The sequence below is a fragment of the Falco peregrinus genome, chromosome Z (assembly GCF_023634155.1).
Source record: "Falco peregrinus isolate bFalPer1 chromosome Z, bFalPer1.pri, whole genome shotgun sequence".
Classification (NCBI taxonomy): Eukaryota; Metazoa; Chordata; class Aves; order Falconiformes; family Falconidae; genus Falco; species Falco peregrinus.
The window spans coordinates 85,582,430-85,602,580 of record NC_073739.1 but is presented as its reverse complement, the minus strand read 5'-3'; the positions used below and the strand labels follow the sequence as shown (position 1 = coordinate 85,602,580).

General features: G+C 41.4%; 1 protein-coding gene across 9 annotated transcripts in view; it reads right to left on the bottom strand.

Moving 5' to 3' along the window:
• ZNF532 (zinc finger protein 532) overlaps window positions 1-20,151 on the bottom strand; it is a 74,751-nt gene that overhangs the window by 31,633 nt on the left and 22,967 nt on the right. For 2 of the 9 annotated variants that reach the window (XM_055791667.1, XM_055791671.1), the window contains exon 2: window positions 2,468-4,821. In XM_055791667.1, the coding sequence (XP_055647642.1) occupies window positions 2,468-4,821 (2,354 nt within the window). The other 7 variants (XM_027794485.2, XM_055791669.1, XM_027794484.2 and 4 more) reach the window with 7 other exon arrangements.

Below are 20,151 nucleotides of genomic sequence, written 5' to 3'. Positions count from 1 at the left end.
CCCTTGCAGCAATGCTCTGGACGAAAAATGGACAAAAAGATAATTTATAAAGAAAGCAGGATGTATTGCTCCCACTAAAGCAACTGTTCCATTGAAGTTTCTCTGCTGGGCATTTCAGTACAGCTAGAACACTACAGTATGTAATAAAACACAATGTAAAAAACCAATACAGAATCGAAAACTGCTTCTTGATATATGAAAAGGACTATGAAAATATTTAATTAATTTTTAAGAGGGTATTTCAAGAAAGAACATTTAAAACTATGTTTATTAAGAGTGTTCTTTTAAAATGGAGTAACAAGAAAATACCTTCTTTTCATTCAGTGCTTTGCAGTAACGAGGTGTTTATTTGGGTTTTTTTAATGCATAGCCTGTTAAGTAGGTATTAAGGCCTTATTCATACATCAGCTCTTAAAAGAGAGCAAGCTTTCAACAAGAGACACAAACACACTGACAGGTAGAAAGGCAACGCTGACTTGTTTTCTGTACCCTCATGAGCTTTCCTCCCTGAACAGCAGTACCTGTGCACCCACATTTATCTTTCCACCTAACTGCATTCACATTTTGACAATCTATGAAGATCTTGCTTACTTTCCCATATAAAATCCCAGGGTAAGCAGTACCTAACAGGACATGCATAGAGAGCAAACTCAGCAGCAGCAGGGCAAAAGCACCAAACAGAAGTACCAGAAAAGGCAAAAGGTGTTTCTAATCTGTTTAGTTTACCTGTCCACAGAAAAAAAGCCCCCCCCCCGAAAGTGAGCACATCACTATATCTTTGGTTATTCTCTATTAATTTTTTTTCCATTTTATCCTTACCTTATCCTCCCAACCTATTTTCAGTATATTTATCTGTCTCTCATCCACTTGCTTTACCTTGGTGATTTAATTGCTTGATTTTACAGTACCAAGAACAACAGGACTTTCACAAGGCCTACTGGATCTTATCATACCAAATGATACCTAATGGACCTATTATGAAAAAATGAGATAAATCTAACACCAATAAGCACCAACAAAGCAGTTAGCTAAAAGCCAGTTTCTGAGTATTAAGTAACTCAAGAGCTGGTGCTGAATATACTTATGGTCAGCCATCCAAAACTGCAGCAAGGACAGAATACATTCTGCTAACTTCTTTCTGACAAAAAGCTTCCATAAACTCGCTTTAGGTAGGCACATCTGTATTATCTTACAAACAGAAATTCACTATCATTTCTCTGTGAATCCAGGCAATTTTGGCCTAAGTCTGCTAGCCAGTTAGCAAAGTAGGAGCTGAGCCAGAGCCACACAATCCATATAGTCAAGATCATTTCCACACTCAAATATCTTTACATTACTATCTGTAGTGGTGGGTGCAGTGTAACTGCTTCGTGGCCACAGAACAGCTCTTAAGTTTAGCAAACAGATCTGACAGGAACCTGTCTGCACTTCTATGACTAGTGTATTTTTTCCTAGCTGCAGGACTTAAAAATCTTTATCCTGTACACTGCTGTGTGATTCCCAGGAATATTCCTGAGGCATTCCTGTCTTGGTCAGTCTGAGCATGTTTACAGGTTTTCAGCTTTTGACATAGCAAGCAGCTGCAACACCAAGCTCAACTGAATGCTTTGAAACACACCAGAATCCCTTTTAATTGGCACACCCCTAAAGAAATCCAACTACATAATTTAATTAATGATCTTAACTCTTACAGGTTTATAAAATACATCGCATACTGATTAATATTTTTTATTGAATGATATGTTTCTTCCAGATTACATAAATTAGTAAAGAATTTAAAAATCGTTTGTAAATTTAACTCATTAGCAATCATAAGAGGAAAGGATAACCAACACAAATAAATAAATGGTCACACAGCAAGAAGTGCATGCTAGTGAACACCACTTTTCACTTTTGTTTAAGAAAGTCCTGAAGAAAACAGCATGCATATCCTTTCAATCGAATCAGTGTGCCATTTATTTATTGCCTAGAGTCCCTGTAGATATGAAGAATGCCTAGCTCTCTTATGGTGCTTTATGAAAATAATAAAACCTGAAAACAAATCAAGAATGAACCACTTAAAACTATCATTCAGATTGAACAGATGGGCTGTTAGTGAGGGTGCCAATTAAGTGGATTCCACAAGATACTCAAGTTCCAAAGCACAGAAAGGATCATTAAAAATTCTTCGTGAAGACTATTATTACTTTCAGTATTATGATACTCAGCTCTAAGAAAGCTAATGCTAAATTTTAGCAGAAATTAAGTGTCGATTTTGGACTTCAGGCTCTAAGAAATTATAAGAAAACTCTTATTTAAAAAATGTTGACATCCACTATGTAAGTGCTTGCAAGATCTTTTGTGGTTTTTGTTTGTAATTTTAATCACGGAGGTTCAGATAATTAGCAGCTAAATGAAAGTAAAAACATATCCAAAGTCTCCTAGGTTTATAGATGAAACACTGGAATTTAAACATATGATACTCTACTTGTCCACTTGTGTCTGCAGCCTGCTGGAAATGAGTTGCAAGAGATGTCTCATCTTGGAAAACTTCATTACACTCCAAACACTTTAGACTATGTCTACAGAGTTTCGATGGATCTTCATCTAGTGGCATAGCTGGGATGACAGGAGTACTTGATGGGGCCGATATTACTGTCCCAGTTAAGCCAGACTGTATCTTTGTTACAGTATGTGTGCCAACTCCCACAGGGCTTTGAAGCATAGATGTAGCAGTATTGCTTGAAGGAGATGCTATCATTTGATCTGCTGGGACTGGTTTTAAAATCAGGTGTGAACACTGCATTACAACTCCTTTTTCCTTGTGTCCACGAGCATGGGAAAGAAGACTGCACTTATTGTAGAAAACTAAATTTTTTGTACAATGATTACATGTCACTTCAATTCGCACACTCCTCCTGTCATAATGCTGGGTCAGGCTCTTCTCAAGAGCAAATGAGTCGCCACACTCCAAACACTTATAACCTCGTGTTGGTAATGTTATTCCGGCATTGGCAGGGGGACTAAGGTTTGGGATGTAAACTGGTACGGGATTGACGCTACTCAGCACCTTATTGAATGCTTCCACTACAGAACTTTGTAAAGATGACACCACTTGGACTCGAGACACTTTTTTAGAAGGCTGTGAGGCTGCTGCAGAAATTATTGCCTGCTTGATTTGTTGCTGAGGTTTTGTTAGCACTTGGCGGAGTTCAGAGGTGGTTTGAGCACCTTGAGGCAGAAGATTAAGGTTGGCAAGATGGACTGTCTTTGGCACAAGTTTAGCACTGGCAAGGCTTGATGCTGGCACCACAACAGTCTGCTGCTGTATAGCGTTGGCAGCTTTTATAATGGCGCTACTGGCACTCTGCACTGAAGCAGCAGATATCACGGTGGCTTTCACTGTAGTATTGTTCGCAAGCTTCAAATTTATAACTTGTGAACCTGCTGTTTTAACTGCTGAAACAGGGAGAAAGGCAGTAGCCACAGGTTTGATAGTGACCTGTTTTGGTGCAAGTTCTGCAGATGCAACTGCATTGGTGACAACTGTGGACTGGAGAGGAGCTCTGGGAGGAGAGGAAAGAACAGCAGCTGAAGTTGGTGAGGACAGGAGAGAAGTCATGGAAGTTACCATAGAAGCAGTCTGCTCTGGCTTTTTACCAGACTCCAAATCAACTTCTGGCAATACTCTAGTAACAGTTCTCTTGATCTCCCCAGAAGAAGTCTTGATGGTTTTTATGCGAACTTTAGGAATTGCTGGTGTTGACCCTGCAGGAGAAGATGGAGAACCTTTGCTACTGTTTTCACTTGATACGCTTCTGGGACTATCAGGTGGCTTGATAGATGGCTTTTTAGCACCATCAATGAGACTCTGAGATTCAGGTGATTTTTCAATAGCCCGAGGACTTTCGCTTATGTCTTTTGGTAATGGAGAAGATTCTCCTGAATTAGACTGTAAATCTTTACTGGTATCTGTAGCTGCCTTTTTAGCACTCAGTGCTGCAATTGCAGCAATGCATGAAGAAAGCTTTGCTGATGACTTTGCTTTCGACTGTGAAATGCTGGCAAGATTTGTTTCACCTTTTTCAGTACTCAGTTTTCCATCAAGTACTCTGTTTTCAAGAAGCTTCTCAGAATTGTCTTTTAGCAATTTGTCCTCTGTTTTTCGAGCTTTAAAAGGCTCATAGACACTTAAATTCACGGAGTTTGTCTCTGCCTCTCGTTTAGCAACTTTATCTATACTACTTGAAACTGGGATTCCAGATTTAATCAAGTTCTCTCCTCCAAGTGCCTTTAGTTTGTCATATTCCTGCTGAGATACAGATCCTGCCAAGACATTTGCTCTGAAATTTGCATGCATATCCTCTTTATCTGGGGGGTCATCCACCTCAATTTTTTCATCATCATCAAATTCTTCTGCGCTTGATATTGGGCTAAACTGGTTGAAAGCCGAATCTTTCAGTGTAGTCTCAGAAGCTGACCCATCACCTTTAATTGACTTCCCTTCATCTTTACTGTAACTATCAAGAGCTGATGACGTTAGAAAGCCATTATGCAAGCCATTGCCTGTGGAATGGTGGCCATCCTTGTCCACTCCCTCCGAAGAATCAACAGTACGCACATTTTTCACAATGACACTCACACCAACATCAGACGATGATGGGGCATGAGAATCTTCATCTGTGTGAGCATTTTGTTTTATGTGGCTTTCATGGTCGTCATGTCCAGATTCAATAGCTGCTTTTGGATCTACCATGTCTGGTATGTCAAAGGCTGCAAGAAGGTCATCAAAATCTGGGGTCTTCATATCCCCCATGGTCATGTATTTGATTGTAAGCAAATCTGTAAAATAAGCAGAAAGTCATAATCTCAGTATTTTAAGCTCTAATAGCAGAGTCTTACACAAAGTAAGTGTATGTTCATATATGCCATGCAAGAAGGCGTTAATTTCACTTCTGAAATAGTATTTTCAGAAATTATTTGTTACAGAACAGTGCTCCAGTGCAAGTGTACAGTCAAATTATTACATCAAGAGCTACAGTAGTCCATCAGCTTCACAGGCTATAATGTAGTCATTTCATTTGAGGCACCAATTTCTCTTCAGTGACTTTCTTCCTGTCCCACCTCCTACACTCCACCACATACACTATGATTACAGGAAGATACCTAGACTTTCAAGAAAATTACGTGAGGTACTTGCAATTCCTCTACGTGTAGATTTTCCTTGACATTTGCATTAACCTGATAAGCCTTCTTGAAGACAGTAACAAATCTGTTTCTATTAACGGTTTAAAAACACTGCACTGTTCTCTGTAAATTGAATTGCTTTGTAAGAATTACAGAGTAAGTGCCTCCCAATGTTTGCAATGCTTTTTTTCAGCAACTCTAATGAAGGATGTATCTCCACTACTCCTGACAGGTGTCTTACCTACTTTGAAGACCTCCTGTAACAAGAGATTCTACAACCTCCCATGTAATTTATTCCAGCCTGTTGTGGTTTAACCCCAGCTGGTAACTAACATGCAGCCACTACTCACTCACTCCCCCCAGGCCAACAGGATGGGGAGGAAAATCAGAAGGGAATGTAAAACTCAAGGGTTGAGATAAGAACAATTTAATAATTAAAATAAAAACAGTAACAGTAATAATGAAAACAACAGTTATAATGAAAAGGAGGGAGAAGGGGAGAGAAATGAAACCCAAATTGAAGGGAGAAAAATCCTAAGTGATACAGACTACAACTGCTCACACACCACCAGCTGACCAATGCCCAGCCAGTCCCCCAGCAGCGATCAACAGGCCCTGGCCCACTCCCCCCAGTTTATATACCCAGCACGGCATCCTATGGTATGGAATATCCCTTTGGCTGGTTCGGGTCAGTGTCCCCTCCCAATTTCTTGTGCCCGTCCAGCCTTCTCGTTGGCAGGGTCTGAGAGACTGAAAGGTCCTTGACTTAGTACAAACATTACTCAGCAACAACTAAAACTTCAGTGTGTTATCAACATTGTTCTCACACCAAATCCAAAACACAGCACTGCACCAGCTACCAAGAAGAAAATTAACTCTATCCCAGCTGAAACCAGGACACAGTCTATCACAGTTTTCACTGCTGTGTGTTTCCTACAGCATAATCTCAATCTTTGTTGATGCAATCCAAATGAATCACATGTGGTTCTATGCACCAATCCTCTTTGCAACAGCACTTTACTCCGAGACCATTATCTCCCTTCAAACTTCTCCTTTTTAGGCTAACCAGCACCAGAACTTAAGGGTTTTCTTTCCCCTCACAGATAACATTTTCCAGATCCTATTATTAAATTGCCACTGGCCTCTATTGGTATTTTTTTTCCTTGCAATTCCCAAACCAAACAGGTAACTGACACTTACACAAATGCTGTGTAAAAAGAAAAGCTAACTTTGAGTATACTTCCTAGATTTAGATCCCACTATGACATTTGCCTCTTTTTCACAGACATTTCAATAATAACATTGTGGTGTGCAGCAGAATCACTTGTAGAGATCTACAAAAATCCATTACAGACAGATTTTTTTTCATTTTCTTTCATAATCATGCACAGGTATGATCTGAGTTGCTGAGACAGAGCTGTTTTTAATGTACTTTCATTGTTCAGTAATTACCAGGCCAAAGTTAGTATTCAACATGAAAAGATATTTAATCAAGTTAAGTGTTATTGTTAGAAAGTGCCCATTCAGGAAGCACCCATCTGTCCTCCTGCCTTTGTACCGCACTAAAAGACTGGAAAACATCCTTATTATATAGCTAACGGCCATCACAGAACAACGGTGTGGCTGACTGCAATAGTGCTCTCCAAGCTCCTCATATTAGCTGAGATAAGCAGGAAGCTACATGCCCCATGGCAGAAGCCTCTTACCAACAGAGACGCATCCTACAGCTGCAGTAGGTCTCCTCCTCCTCCTCTTAGCTCATTATCTTGAGCTCTGCAGAGACACTACTTGATGAATTCAGCTTTAACAGTGCTAAGAAAAACTAGCAAGAATGTACACTTTTAAATACCTATTTTTATGCATATCATTATCAACACGGGCAGCACTCTTAACTTTTTCTCAGAAAGATACAGTTTATTAAAATGGCATAATCCCTTTACTTGACAAAAATACAAAAGATTTATGTATTCCATCTACACTGGGTACCTGGAAGTCATTATGGACTCCAAGAAAGGTAACTGAGGAAAATTTCTCAAGGATACTGGAATACACAGCAACATTTAATGTAATACTCTCAAATAAATATATAAAGCTTTTGGGAATTGTTTACATGGTCCACTTAATAATCTTGTTGTTTTGTCCAACTTATTAACTCCTTTTCGTTGCACCAAGTCCTTCTGCAGAGCTGAACTGAGCATGGGATTCTCTACAAAATATTAATATTCCGGTGCAACTGATTAATTTACTCTCTTGATTAACTCATAATTCCTTTACTTAATGGATAATATAGAGTAGCCTACTCACCATCAAGGCTTCACTTCACTACTTTAGTAAAGCAAATTGTTATAATCTACTTACTTACTAGATATATACTTACGAGATATAAGAATGTTTCATAATTCTGGTTTTACTGTGTATTTGGGTTTTTTAAACCCATTTATCCAAAAAACAAGTTTCTAGCCCTCATGCATTTAAAACTAGTAACTGGAATAAAATGAACATAAAGATTTAAGAAAACAGACTGGACAAATAACTAGTACCGCTCCACTCTCTTGCAGTATAGCCAGACTTGTGTTCAGCACACGTGTCACACTTATGCACAGTGCTGTGGACCTTCAGTCTATCCTCTGCCTGAAGGATTTCAAGATCCTATGAAAGTGCCACAATTACAAAGGCAGTTACCTAATAAATACAAAAATACATGCACACATAATATCAAAACTACAAAGAAAATTCTTCTAAGAATTAAATAGAAAAGGTTCTAGAAACCAGAGCACACCAAATCCATGTAAAACCACAGAAACATGGTCTTACTGACACAGTTTTCCATGATTCGAGGTAATAATAACTTGCTCTCTGATTATACACCTGTTCATAGGTGTCTTTTTGCAGCTGTTATATACACTCAATAGGAACTAAAAAGTTTTCCTAGTCTAGAACTTCCTCTAATTACATATACTGGAGCTTAATTAACATTTAGCAATAGCAATGAATTTAGACACATTTGTTCTTTAGTGAGAAACTCAATTAGATTAATTCCAAAATGGGAAAATATGTCAAAATAATTCAGAGGTCTGTAGACCAAAGATCATAAATTTATCCACAGAGAGCACACTGCATGAATTTGCAACTGTCTTTCAAGTCCATGCAGAAGGAACAACTCCCATGCTCCAACAGAGAATGGAATGGTTTCTTCTGCATTAGGGGTCCAGAATTACTGCTGCGCTTAAGAGATCTCTCCTGTTCTTCAAATTTTTAAAGCAATCTAAGTTAAACAAAAAGGGACAAAAGACATGGCCAATCTTGATAAACAAGTAAGCGAAGTTGTAACATGGACATGTTATTAATCTCTTCCTCACTATTCCAGTATACCATTTTAAGATTCAGTATATAAACTTTGTTTCCACCACAACTATCAGGACTCTGATGCCACATTCCTCCCTTTTCTTTTTTTTCTCCAAAAACCTTTCAGTAACTGATTCTCTTAAGGATAAAACTCTGCCTTTCACCCAAGATCAAAATCAACTGACACCCTGGCTGCCAGACAAGCTGTTAGTCTATTCCTTCTCTGGGCCAACATGATGCCTGTAAATACTTCAGACCAGGAAACAAGGCAAGTTTCTGGTTCCCTAGGAAATCCCAATTTTCCAGGAACCAGAATTTCTTCAAGAGCTGCTTTTAAAAGCTCAGTGTCTCCAAAGAGACACACAAAGCTGTAAAAACCAGCATCAGAGGGCTGCCATTAAGATGATCTTCAGAATCAAACTGAGAAACAGTCCACAGGTATGTAATCAAGGATACATTCCTCAGATTAAACAAATAAAAATGTATTTAAGGAAACAACCTGCAAGACCCCCGCCCCCAAAACTTCATCTAAAATAGACATTTTTTTTCATTTTTAGTTTCTAAATACCAGAAACAAGATTCACCTCAGAACAGGGGACTGCTAACCTGAAGTAAGTATTATGAAGAACAATGGTCAGATGATACAATAGATGCCCCTAAATTTGTGGATACTCATGTAAGGAGTCAGTTCTTAGATTTCCTGATTCTGTCCAAAGTACTATTTCATTTTCAGATGACATCTCCCTTCGTAACATTCCTTTTCCTTCTCATGGACTAGTTCTGTTCCCTGCCTCTCCACCTGGCTGCCTGTGGATGTTTACCAGCAGAACACCAGGAAAGGCCTATCACTTTCCTCCTACAATGTGCAACCTTTAGAGTGCTTGAATTACTTGAGAAAAGTTACTAAAGAAAACCAGTTTCTTCAAAAATTCAAGCATTGCTTTGCTTACTGATTACTCAACAACAAAAGTAAGTAAAAAGGAAAAACTTCTGAATACGGCCAATGCAAATTACACAGCTAGAATGCCATGGGGCAGTGAGGTGCAATGCTTCTGGGTTCTGCTTTTTTGATGGTGGGCAATAGGACTTCCTAGGAAGATACCACTGAATCTTAAAAACTTCAGATAACAGACTGAATATACTTACTTCATGATTTCCATTAATCTCTTTGGTGACAACATCCACCTCTATGTGTGCACCAATACCTTACTGAAATGTAAAGTGTGAATTAAGTTCTGGAGGATAAAAAAAGATTGTTTTGTTTGTGTTCACACTTTGTTCAAAGTGTGTGTGCATGACTTCCTATGTCCTTTCTTTGGAAACACATCTCTTTAAGTAAGTGCTTCCTAGGAACAGCACAAAAAACTGGCACAGGTTTTAGCCAAAGGAAGATAATTCCTTGACTGTTCTGCTGTCTTACTTTTCTCAGTTAGCCTTATATCCCAGTTCATCTGCTAACACATTCCAGTGAAGCACTCACGTGGGTAGTTACATCAAAACAAGAACCAGTCCACAAGAACTCTCTACTGACAGTGGAAGAAGCAAGCAGGACAAGAATTTGATACTACACCTGTGAGAAATAGTTAAATTCTTGTAAACCTTTTGGGGTCTTCATATCCTGGCTGTTAAGGTGGAAAGCCTGAGCATGTATTCAAAGATTTTAAAAGGCTGATCTCCAGAGAAAGGGGAAAATGTCTGTAAGATGTAGTGCATCCAGGAACTTCTGCTGTGTTACCAAGAATTCCAGAGACCATTTTGAAATACCGCTTTCTTACAGCAACTATTGGTGCAGATCTGAGGATCTTGCTCAAATATGCAGTGACATAAATATCAACCAAAGAAATACCAGAACTTCGAAGTAAATAGCTGCTTCTGAAGGATTAATGAAGACAGTTTTCTTCTCTTACATGGAAATTTTGTCACTCCTCCTCTAGCCCTGCATCTATACCCATTCCAGGTGGAGGGACTCCAGCCGTATGAAGAAAAACAAACAAACCTACCCTTTGATGGACTCTGCCAAGGTGGGAGGAAAGCAGAGAAACACACAGAATAAAACATTTTTTCTTACTTTCCAAGTATGACTTATCTTATAGCTTGGGCTTTTGGACAGCTGCAGATGGGTCACAGTATTCTCCACAAGAAAAACGAAGCTGCCTATACACTGCTGCTGAAATTAGAAGGTACTTTTTGGTGTAAAGCTAAGCAATCCTAAACAGTCAAACCAGACTCATTTTGGGGAAGTTTAACAGCCCTAATGAAGAAAACAGAATCATCTAGAAGCTCCCAGACAGCTCATGCCTCCAAACTGCTCAGATCTCTGATTTTTGTCTGTCAGGTACACGAACAAGTTCAAGGTTTCCAGGCCTAGCAATAAAAAATAACCCTCCTCCCTTTCCAATACTTTTACAATTAATATTCTCTAAGTATGAAGGCTTCTAACTATCGTTTCTGGATCACAAGCATGGTCTTACACGCTCAATTTTTATTCCTGTATTTCATTGTAAACCTTTAAAGAACCGACCAACTTTTCCTCCTTGACATTCACCCTCCTGCTCACCCAAATCTTCATTGCTCAACCACAAATCTACTGACTGCAATTTCTTTAACTGTCTGTACTAGTCCTGTCTTTTCTACTGCACAGAATTTAAATTCCTACCCTTTGCCTTGAAATCCCCCACAACTATCTATACTTACAATACAGAACTCCGTGCTTCTGTTCAAACAACTGCTCAACTCAAGCTTCCCTTGGCAGCAAGTCTGCTTATTATTTAATGAAATAGGAAGCCTCCCAATTTTAATTTTCATCTACCTATAGAATTCATATTCCTGTGACTACATTTCCTTTACCTTCCTTAAACTCTTACTACAGTTTTTACCTCCACTTGTACTACGTACAGTTGTGGACTGTTCACTCCTCAGGGCAGAGACCTTTTCTCTTGTATGTTCTTAAAGACATCAGCATTCTTTTCAGTACTGTGAAAACAAAAGCACTGAGACACCACTTTTCAGAGTCTAGCACACGGTACTGTCTTAATTCTGGAAGAGTACTTCTGGGACAACCACATACAACAATCACTCTGTTATGGTTAAGACTGGTATAAATTCCTAGTTAGACACACTATTCCAGAATAAAATTCTGATAATCTGGTGTAATTACTCCACTTCCAAATATGAGTAATGATGCCTAAATAACATCAAACTCATTCTGTCATTGTGGAATAAAATGCCTACCCAGGGAGCATACCAGCCTAAAAGTTTTGGGGTTTTCTCCCCTCACCTTTTTTTTTTTTAGTTCCTGTATTGTTACACCAAGAAATTTCATCTGGTAGATAAGTCATTTGATCAGAATTACAGTAATATATAACCTAACATTAGGGAAATAACTGCCTAATACACAGATTAAGAGCAGTTCATCAGTTATTCAACATATATTAGTAATTATGACTAACACTTCTGATTATTTACTTTGAAAGCTATGTATCTGAAAAACAAAGGCAGTATGCCAATTCAACCACCAAACCTCCTTCAGGAAATCAGAACCACATTGCAAATCACGGCTTGGTGTGGTCTGAAATACTCAGCAGGCAAGTAGGATATGCATGAGGCCACTTTAACCACAGGCAGCAACGCCTGTCATAGTCACATATAACAGAGGTTCCTTTTTGCTTATCAAAGCTTCCATGACTTGTTACTGTTGCAAAAAAAACCCTCAGGCAGATTCCTGTTTCCAGAAATAATAGGAAATCCTTTCATAATAGGCACATTTTGAATTATTAGGATCAAGGTCTCATTTACCTTCCATAGTACCAATAAGATTATGCCAGTCCCGATGTAAACATCTTTGTGAAATATGGGGCAGTTTACAGTTAAAATTTACACCAAGCAATCTGCTATTTCAACATTAAGCACTGTATCTATCTGCCTTTAAAGAAGAAAAGAAAAAAGGAAAAAAAGGAAAAAAAAGAAGGAAGGAGGGGGGAGGGAGGAAGGGAGGAAGGGAAAAAAGAATATTCCAATTTGTCTTCATGCCCAAGCCTCAATGAGTAAGAGAAATCTGAAATTGCACTTCTGGTTTTCTAAAAGGACATTCTACCAATTTTCTTCCTCCCTCCTCCCCCTCAAAAAAGCTTTGGAAGGTAAGTATTAGCCCAGTATTTCAAGTATTAAAATTCTTAGGTTTTTTTTTTTTCTAACATGTGTGGACAGTTTCAGAAGAATTTCATGATTTATTCTTTACTAGCCCAAACAAGCTTTCAACAGGCATTTCACAGAGTCTCAGAACAGCTGAGGTTGAAAGGGAGCTCTGGAACTCCACCTTCTCTGCTCAAAGCCAGGTCAGCTACAGCAGGACACTGTCCAGTCAGGTTTTGAGTATTTCCAAAGATGGAGACCCCAGAACCTCTTTCAAGACAACAGGTTCCAGCATTTTACCACCTCACAGTAAAAAAAAAAATTTAAACTGTTAATCAGCATTCAGACCTACCCACATTCACTTGCCTTTCCACCCACTTGTGACAATATCCGAGTTCATGTCCAGAGTCCACCATCAAACGGAAGCAAGCTGTGACAGATCATCACATCACTGCTCAGATGCTGCTGATGCAGAGCACAATGCCAGCCCATGCCATGGCCAAATAGAACATTTTGGAACTGGGGCAGGGTAAGAAGGTACACAAAGCTCAGCTAGTGGCTGTGATTTATGAGGCTGTCTCTGCGGCCTGTTTCCACAGCAGACGGTACCAGCTGACATTTGACTTTGATCTACTGTCATGCGAGCTGTACATTTAAGATGCTGTAAACAAATCTGGATGCTGTAAGGAGGAAATAAACCTGAATGCCAATCTTTCTCAACTATTAATCCAAAATATTGTTCCATGCTATGCACAAAGACAGTATTATTTCAGAGTAATTGCTAAAATATTTACTAATCAATAAAAAATTATTTAACAAACCCATTCCTCCATGCATTCTATCTAGTTCTAGAATACCACAGAAGCCTGTTAATCCACACATTGGCTGCCTGAGTTTTAAACCAGCAAACTCTGAAAACAAGCAATAAAACTACCACAGCCAATGCATTATCAAGTGTATTCTGTCGATTTGAATAAAAACACAGTTTTTTTCAGTTCAGGAGTGTCTTCCATACAAATTTTGGTGGTTCGAAGTCACATACATCACGAAAGAAAGCAATGGTAGCAAATTACATTTGGGATGGCAGAAGATGGAAGTCATGGGAAAAAATCACAAAGCTATTATTGAATAGCACTTGCCTGTTGTTCGTGGTGTATTGCTATAACCTGGCATACAGACCTAGAGTGCAGGTGTGTGCACACTGTCTTTTCCCAGTACACAAAATAATTTGGGAGTCCCCAGAGGTCACGAGAGTTATACTTATCTCTGCACACAGAATGCCGATGCCGCTGCAGCCAGACTAAAGCTTGAGTGTTTTTGTTGCCTTGTTTGCTGTTAATTCATACAAGCAAAACTTTTTCCAATGTTTCCAACGTTTGCCCACGGATTCAGGTTTAGAGCCTTAGGAATACAAGATCTCTGCAGAAGAGTCTCTTACTCAGTCTTTAAGGTGAGGTATGGCAAAGTGCTATTCTGTGCTTATCACTCAGCTGAGTTTTGCAATTATGGATCACCAAGCCATGTCAAATCAACAAGCAAGATACCCCCAGAAGACCCCCGAGTTGTTTTACAACTATAAGCATGTTACCACCGCTTTCAAAACATATCCATCCCTATAACTGATTATAAAAGAGCGGGTAATTGTCTCTGTCCTCTTTTCTATTATATCCAGCATCTGATTATGGATCCTGTTAAAAGATGAGCCCCTTTCCCCTGCAATGATGTAATTAAGTAAAGACAGTTCTTGAGAATTTCTGTTTGTTTTCTTCAAAATCCCACAGGTTTTTTTTTGACAGCCTTCTACTTCTACAGTAAAAGAATTACTTGTAGTTTACAACTCCTTAGAAGCCTCATTCTGCAGTCTAACTCCTCCATTTTGTAGCTTTTTTTTTTTTTTTTTTTTTTTTTTGGCAAAATGGGTATCTCAAGTTCTCTTTGCGTAGGAGAAAACAAGAAGGGAGAGGAGTAATCTTCTGAAGTCTGCTGATTTCCTCTTCTCACACCACCACTGAACTACCTCTTGCACAGTTTCAAGAGAATCGTGTGCAACTGGTTCCGAGTTCACTGTTACCAGCCTTTGGCTGGCAAAAAGAACTGGGATTTTCCAACACGAGTAAGGTATCTCCTCTCCCACACCATAAGGAGCAGAACAGATCATCGCTATCTACAGCTGGCCAAATGAAAACTACCTATATTTATCAAGAGATCCAATTAAGGTTTTGGGCCTAGCAGCTTCCCAAATTTCTCCTAAAACGGAGATAAATTCATGAAAAGCAGGTAAATCCCTATACCATTCTTTCTGCTCTCTACTTAAAAATGAATTATGAAAATGGCTTAATTTTGTACTTCTGGATGTAAAATGGGCTCAAACAGTAATGAGTGAATAATTCAGATGTACAACTATAATGAACAGAATTCTGAGATTCCCAATTTAATGCAAATTTGAATCACATTCTAAATGGCACTTGCTTCCTGCCTATTTCCTTTAATGCACTTTTTTTTTTTAAGTGGATAGCAGTTCTTGTGCAAAAACAGTGTGAAGCAGCTGCAGACAGTCTTGATAAGAGCACTCGAAGTCAGGCAGGGCCCACCTGTGCAACACTAGCAACAAACAGACCCTAAAACATTAGGATCAAGGGGTTTTTGGCCTTTGTTTTTGTGGTTTTTTTAACCATACATCCCCAGAAATCTGTATGCATAATTATATTTTAACACACATTCATACTTCTAAGAAAACCGAAGTTAGTTAACTCATTCAAAAAAGGCTTGATAAATCATTACCCTTCCTCTCAAGATCAAATACCTGAAACAAGCCTCAATGCAAAATGAGATCACAATTGCTGATACAGAGGACCAACCCCCCAGCATTAAGCAGCATTTTCTGCTGGAAAGCTGGCCTACATGCAAAATCAAAATTTCCTGGTGAAGAGCATTTATACATATTACTAGACTAAAACAATAAAACTCACCAAGAACACTGCCGACTCCAGCATCTAGTCAGGTTTCTTATCTTACAGTCTATAAAAATCCCTGCAAATTCAACACCTCCTTTGCTAAAAATAAAAATCCATAGTACAGCTCATGTTCAAAAATTCAAACAGAACACATACATTGAGTTTTGTGACAATTCAAGAACTTACAATTTTAAATCTGCTCACTATTCTGGCAGAAAAAGAAAAAAAATCTAAAAGGTGCTCTCATATAACATATGAATTTTAGCTGACACTTGGAAAAGAACATGCATCATCATCATCAGCAATAGATACTATTCCTATATTCCTATCCGTGCAATAAGAATTCATGTTTGCAAGCATAATTTTGCTACAGATGTCTATAGTCAAATATAGAACCTCTGAATCCAAATCGTGAAAGATATGAACAGAAATCAACACAGCGATCAGTTAGGCATTTTGCTCCACCAAGCAAGCTATTTACTGCCCTATCAATCTGAGAAACAACACATTGTAGCTGCATTAAAACCCACAAAACCGTAATTTCAGGCTAAACATTAGCATGCTATTTTCACTTTTCTACAATCAATATCTAAATACCTTACGTAATCTACTGCAGTCAGAAATAAGAAGGTTCCCTTGTACTGTCACTCTCTGATGCAGGCACCCTGCCTATCATCATCAGCCACCATACAACTTACCCACTGTCCACAAGCTCTCAAGGCTTTTAAGACTGTCTACTTTATTCTGCTAAGCACAGAGGAAAAGACCCTCATTTCACACTACAACAGGTAATTTTCAATGTTTTGCCTCCATATTTATCTTGATTGTAGACTACCAAACGAGCTAACACAGCCAGGTTTGGTCAGACGTTTTTTAAAAAATCATACTGGTTAAGATTCTAGAGTTGCTGATGTCCTGTTATAGGAAGTAACAGTTCTAGCAAAAGAATCCCCAGGGCAAAATGTTTAGTGTTCCAATGTGTAAGCTCTAACAGCCTTTGTTCTTCCCTTTGCTATATTCATTACTGCTTTCTTCTCTCTCCCCCTCTTCATCTCTCTGAATCCTTCAGCTTTCACTAAAAGATACCAATGCCAGCTCAAATCTAAGTACATATTTCTTTTTTAGATGAGAAGGGGAAAAAAATATCTTATCCATTATCCATTGCTTTGAGTTAAAAGTAGTCATCTCTCAAGAGCTGATGCACTGCCTATCCGGTTTCCTATTCTTATTTCATTACTGCACAATATGATAATTCATGCCACTAATAACCCACTGGACCTCCATCAAACCTTTAAAATACATCTTTCCACTTGACTGCTGCAAAATTCTCCCTGGGTTACAACAGTTTAAGAAACACCATCCATACTACTTATTTTGTATGGTGGTTTGTTGGGTTTTTTTTTTCCTGTGTAGGCTATATTAAGTACATGTTTAACACTGACGACCTTAATTCAGAAGTAAGTATCGGCTTGCTCAGATATGGCCAAACAAGCACCCTTTGAATAATTAGACAGCAAATTCTGAATGTGTAATGCTGTAATACAACACAGAACAGTTCACTGCCATGTGGTCCACGATTTATGATTGTCACTCAGAGGCCTATCCTGTACCACTACATTGTGAAAAAAAAGGTATACCTGGATGTATATTTCAGTGAAAATACTGTATTTAGCCAAGATATCAGTAAGTCTTTATAAATAATAGCTTTAATCCTATTAAAACTGGAGGACATTAATAGCATTCCTTTACTAACACTCACAAACAATTGTCTCCTTACTGATGTGCAAAGTGTGCAATCAGGAGGCAGATTTACTTTTCACCCGCATGTACCTTCATGCTATTGTTAAGATTCATATCCAAAACACCACATCTCACCTTGTGAACCTTGACCTTTGAAAGATATTTTTTTTTTAGCCAATGCTTAGTTACTGCCACAGATGCATTACCTCTGCAAATATGAAAGGGTTAAAGGCAGCCCCAATCAATAGGCCTACAAGGAGAGAGAGAGAAGAAAAAAAAAAGGGGGGGGGGAACGAGTATGCCTTACAGCATCTTTGCAATGCTTTTACACACAATTCTACAACAACATTGTTTCCTTTTGGCCTTACAGAAAGGCACAGCATACCCCCCCCCCCCCCTTAACATCTCCTAAAGAAGAAAACCACAAGACAGTACCCTGTAAATAAAACAGCATGCAAAGCAGCATTCTTCAGTCACAAGCATAACTACAATTACAAATCATTCAGTCAATTTTATTTAGTTTAGTTTTAAAATAGACTGCATAGCCAGTGTCCCACCCTTGCAAAGCAAAAATATTTTAATAAGGGTCATAAATCTCAGCTCTTGCCCATTCCTTAAGCATAAAAAGGCATGAAAAGCCAAAGTAATCTCAGTTACTGCAAATATGTACATTTATATACAGAATCCTTTATGACTATATTAGCCACATACCAGTGCTGTGTGTCTAAAGTGTGCATTCACATACTGTTTTGGGATGGTATCTTTCTGCAAGCTCCTCTGCTTTTGGCTGCCATGAAGGGAGGAAGCTATCCCACTGTAGTAGCTCAGTGACTGCATTGTGTTCAGGAGCTGATCTGCCTCAAACCAGTTCCAGCCGGTTCTGGTCACCCTACATAAAAAGCTATGGCAACCCTCGCTGAGTTGCCAACAAGTCACTGAAAATCGCTGGGGCTCTTTTTTCTGTGGTTGCGGGGACGGCCGCAGCCCTGTCCCCCTGCTCCCCTGGTGCCCGACCCACACAGCCCCCTTGCTCCCCAGTGCCGCCCACGCGCTCCCTTCCTCTCCTCCCCCACTTACCTCCCACAACCTGGCTGAAAGCTGTGAGTGTGTGCGTGCCTGTCTGTAGCTAACAAAGAGACCGCAATAAAAATCCTCACAGGATCTCTCTTGCAGCACCAGGCAGGCTCGGCCACAGCACTGGGAGACAGGCTGCTAACCAAGGGCTGCTCCCCACAGCATACGGGGTGGCCGCGGTTCAGTGTCACATCTGCCCCCTCATGCCCACGGCCGTGGGGTGGCTGAGCAGAGGCTTCTCCCACCCGCCCTCCCCACGCCTTGCTGCACCTGGGGCCGCTCAGGTGGCATTTTCTCTCCTCTGCACGGCGTTACCACAAAGATTACCCACACACTTCCCTCCCCTCAAGAAATCCATTTCCGCAGCAGCGAGATGCCTGCAAAATAGTTCCCTTGTCCCCTCCTCGGAGCACCGAGTTGGCTGCTGAGCTCCAATTTTTTTTCTTTCTCTTTAATTTTGCTACTCAACTATCCTTGAGGCACTGAAAAGAAGAAAGCTGCAGACCCATGCCTGACCGGCCCCCCCTGCCTCTCACACCCGCTGCTGAGGGGGGAGGCCAGGACACGCTCTGTGCAGCCTGCTCGGCTCCAACCCTGCAAAGATGGCTGCTGGCTGCAGCCGCTTGCTCGGCCCCACACCTCTCTCTGGGGCGATTCCTGAGCAAGGTCACGACTCCCTGGCAATGCCCAAGTCCCTCGAGAGCAGGGGACCGCGCCCACCTGCGCCATGGCAGCTCTGCTCCTAGCCCACTCCCCCTCCTTCTTCTCTGCCACCCAGGGCCTTTCTCCTGCGTGGCTGCCCAGTCACCCCAAACCAAGACATCGTTCGCCCCGCTCTTTTTTGGCTACTCACCCTCACACTGGCACAACCAGTAACTACCTCCGCCTACGCGCCAAGCCCCATCCTCTCCAGGATCAGCCGTGAGATGGCTCTTCTGCAAGGCTTTCCTCCGAGCCAGCTGCCAGCTAGGCTACACCAGCCAGCCCCTCTGCTCTCCGGGCTGCACCTGTAACTGTTAGCAGAGGTCTTGGGCACAACCCTTCACCCCCCTTCCCCTGTGGAGAGAGCTGAGATCTGGCACTTTCTCCATATCCCTCATCCCCACCCCATTCTCGGGAAAAGGACCATTCCGCTGCCTCAGCCACGTCTTCTCCGCACAGGCAGCTGAGGCCGGCCCTCCCTCAGCCCCTCAGCCCGGGTGGGCTGCTCCCGCCTCTGCGGGCCGCCGTGGCCGCGGGCACCTCGCTGACGGACCGCGGCCCCCTCCCCTCAGCGCGGCGCCCGCGCCGCCCCCGCCGGGCCCACCAGCCCCGCGGCCCGGGCTCGGCCCTACCCGAGCGGGCCCTGCCGAGGCGCCGAGACGCGGGCGAGAGAAGCGGCCCCCGCTACGCGCGGGAGGCGCCCGGGAAGGGGAGGCCGCGGCCCCGCCGGCGACAGGAAGGGCGGCCGGGCGCGGGGAACGGAGTGGGGGGGTGGCGGGACGGCTACGTCCGAGCGACACCCCCCACCCACCCCGCTTCCCGCAGAGCCGGGCCGCGGGCCCTGCCAGCCCCGGGGCTCCGGCGGCCGCCGCCCGGGCAGCGCCCCAGCCCCGGAGCGGCCCGAGCCGAGTAAGCCGCGCCGAGCCGAGCAGGCCCGGCAGGCCGCTCCGCCGCAGCCGGCCCGCGGCGCGGCGGGGCCTGCGCGCAGGCGAGGCGGGTGCCGGGCCGGCAGGAAGGCGACCCCCACCGCATGCAAACT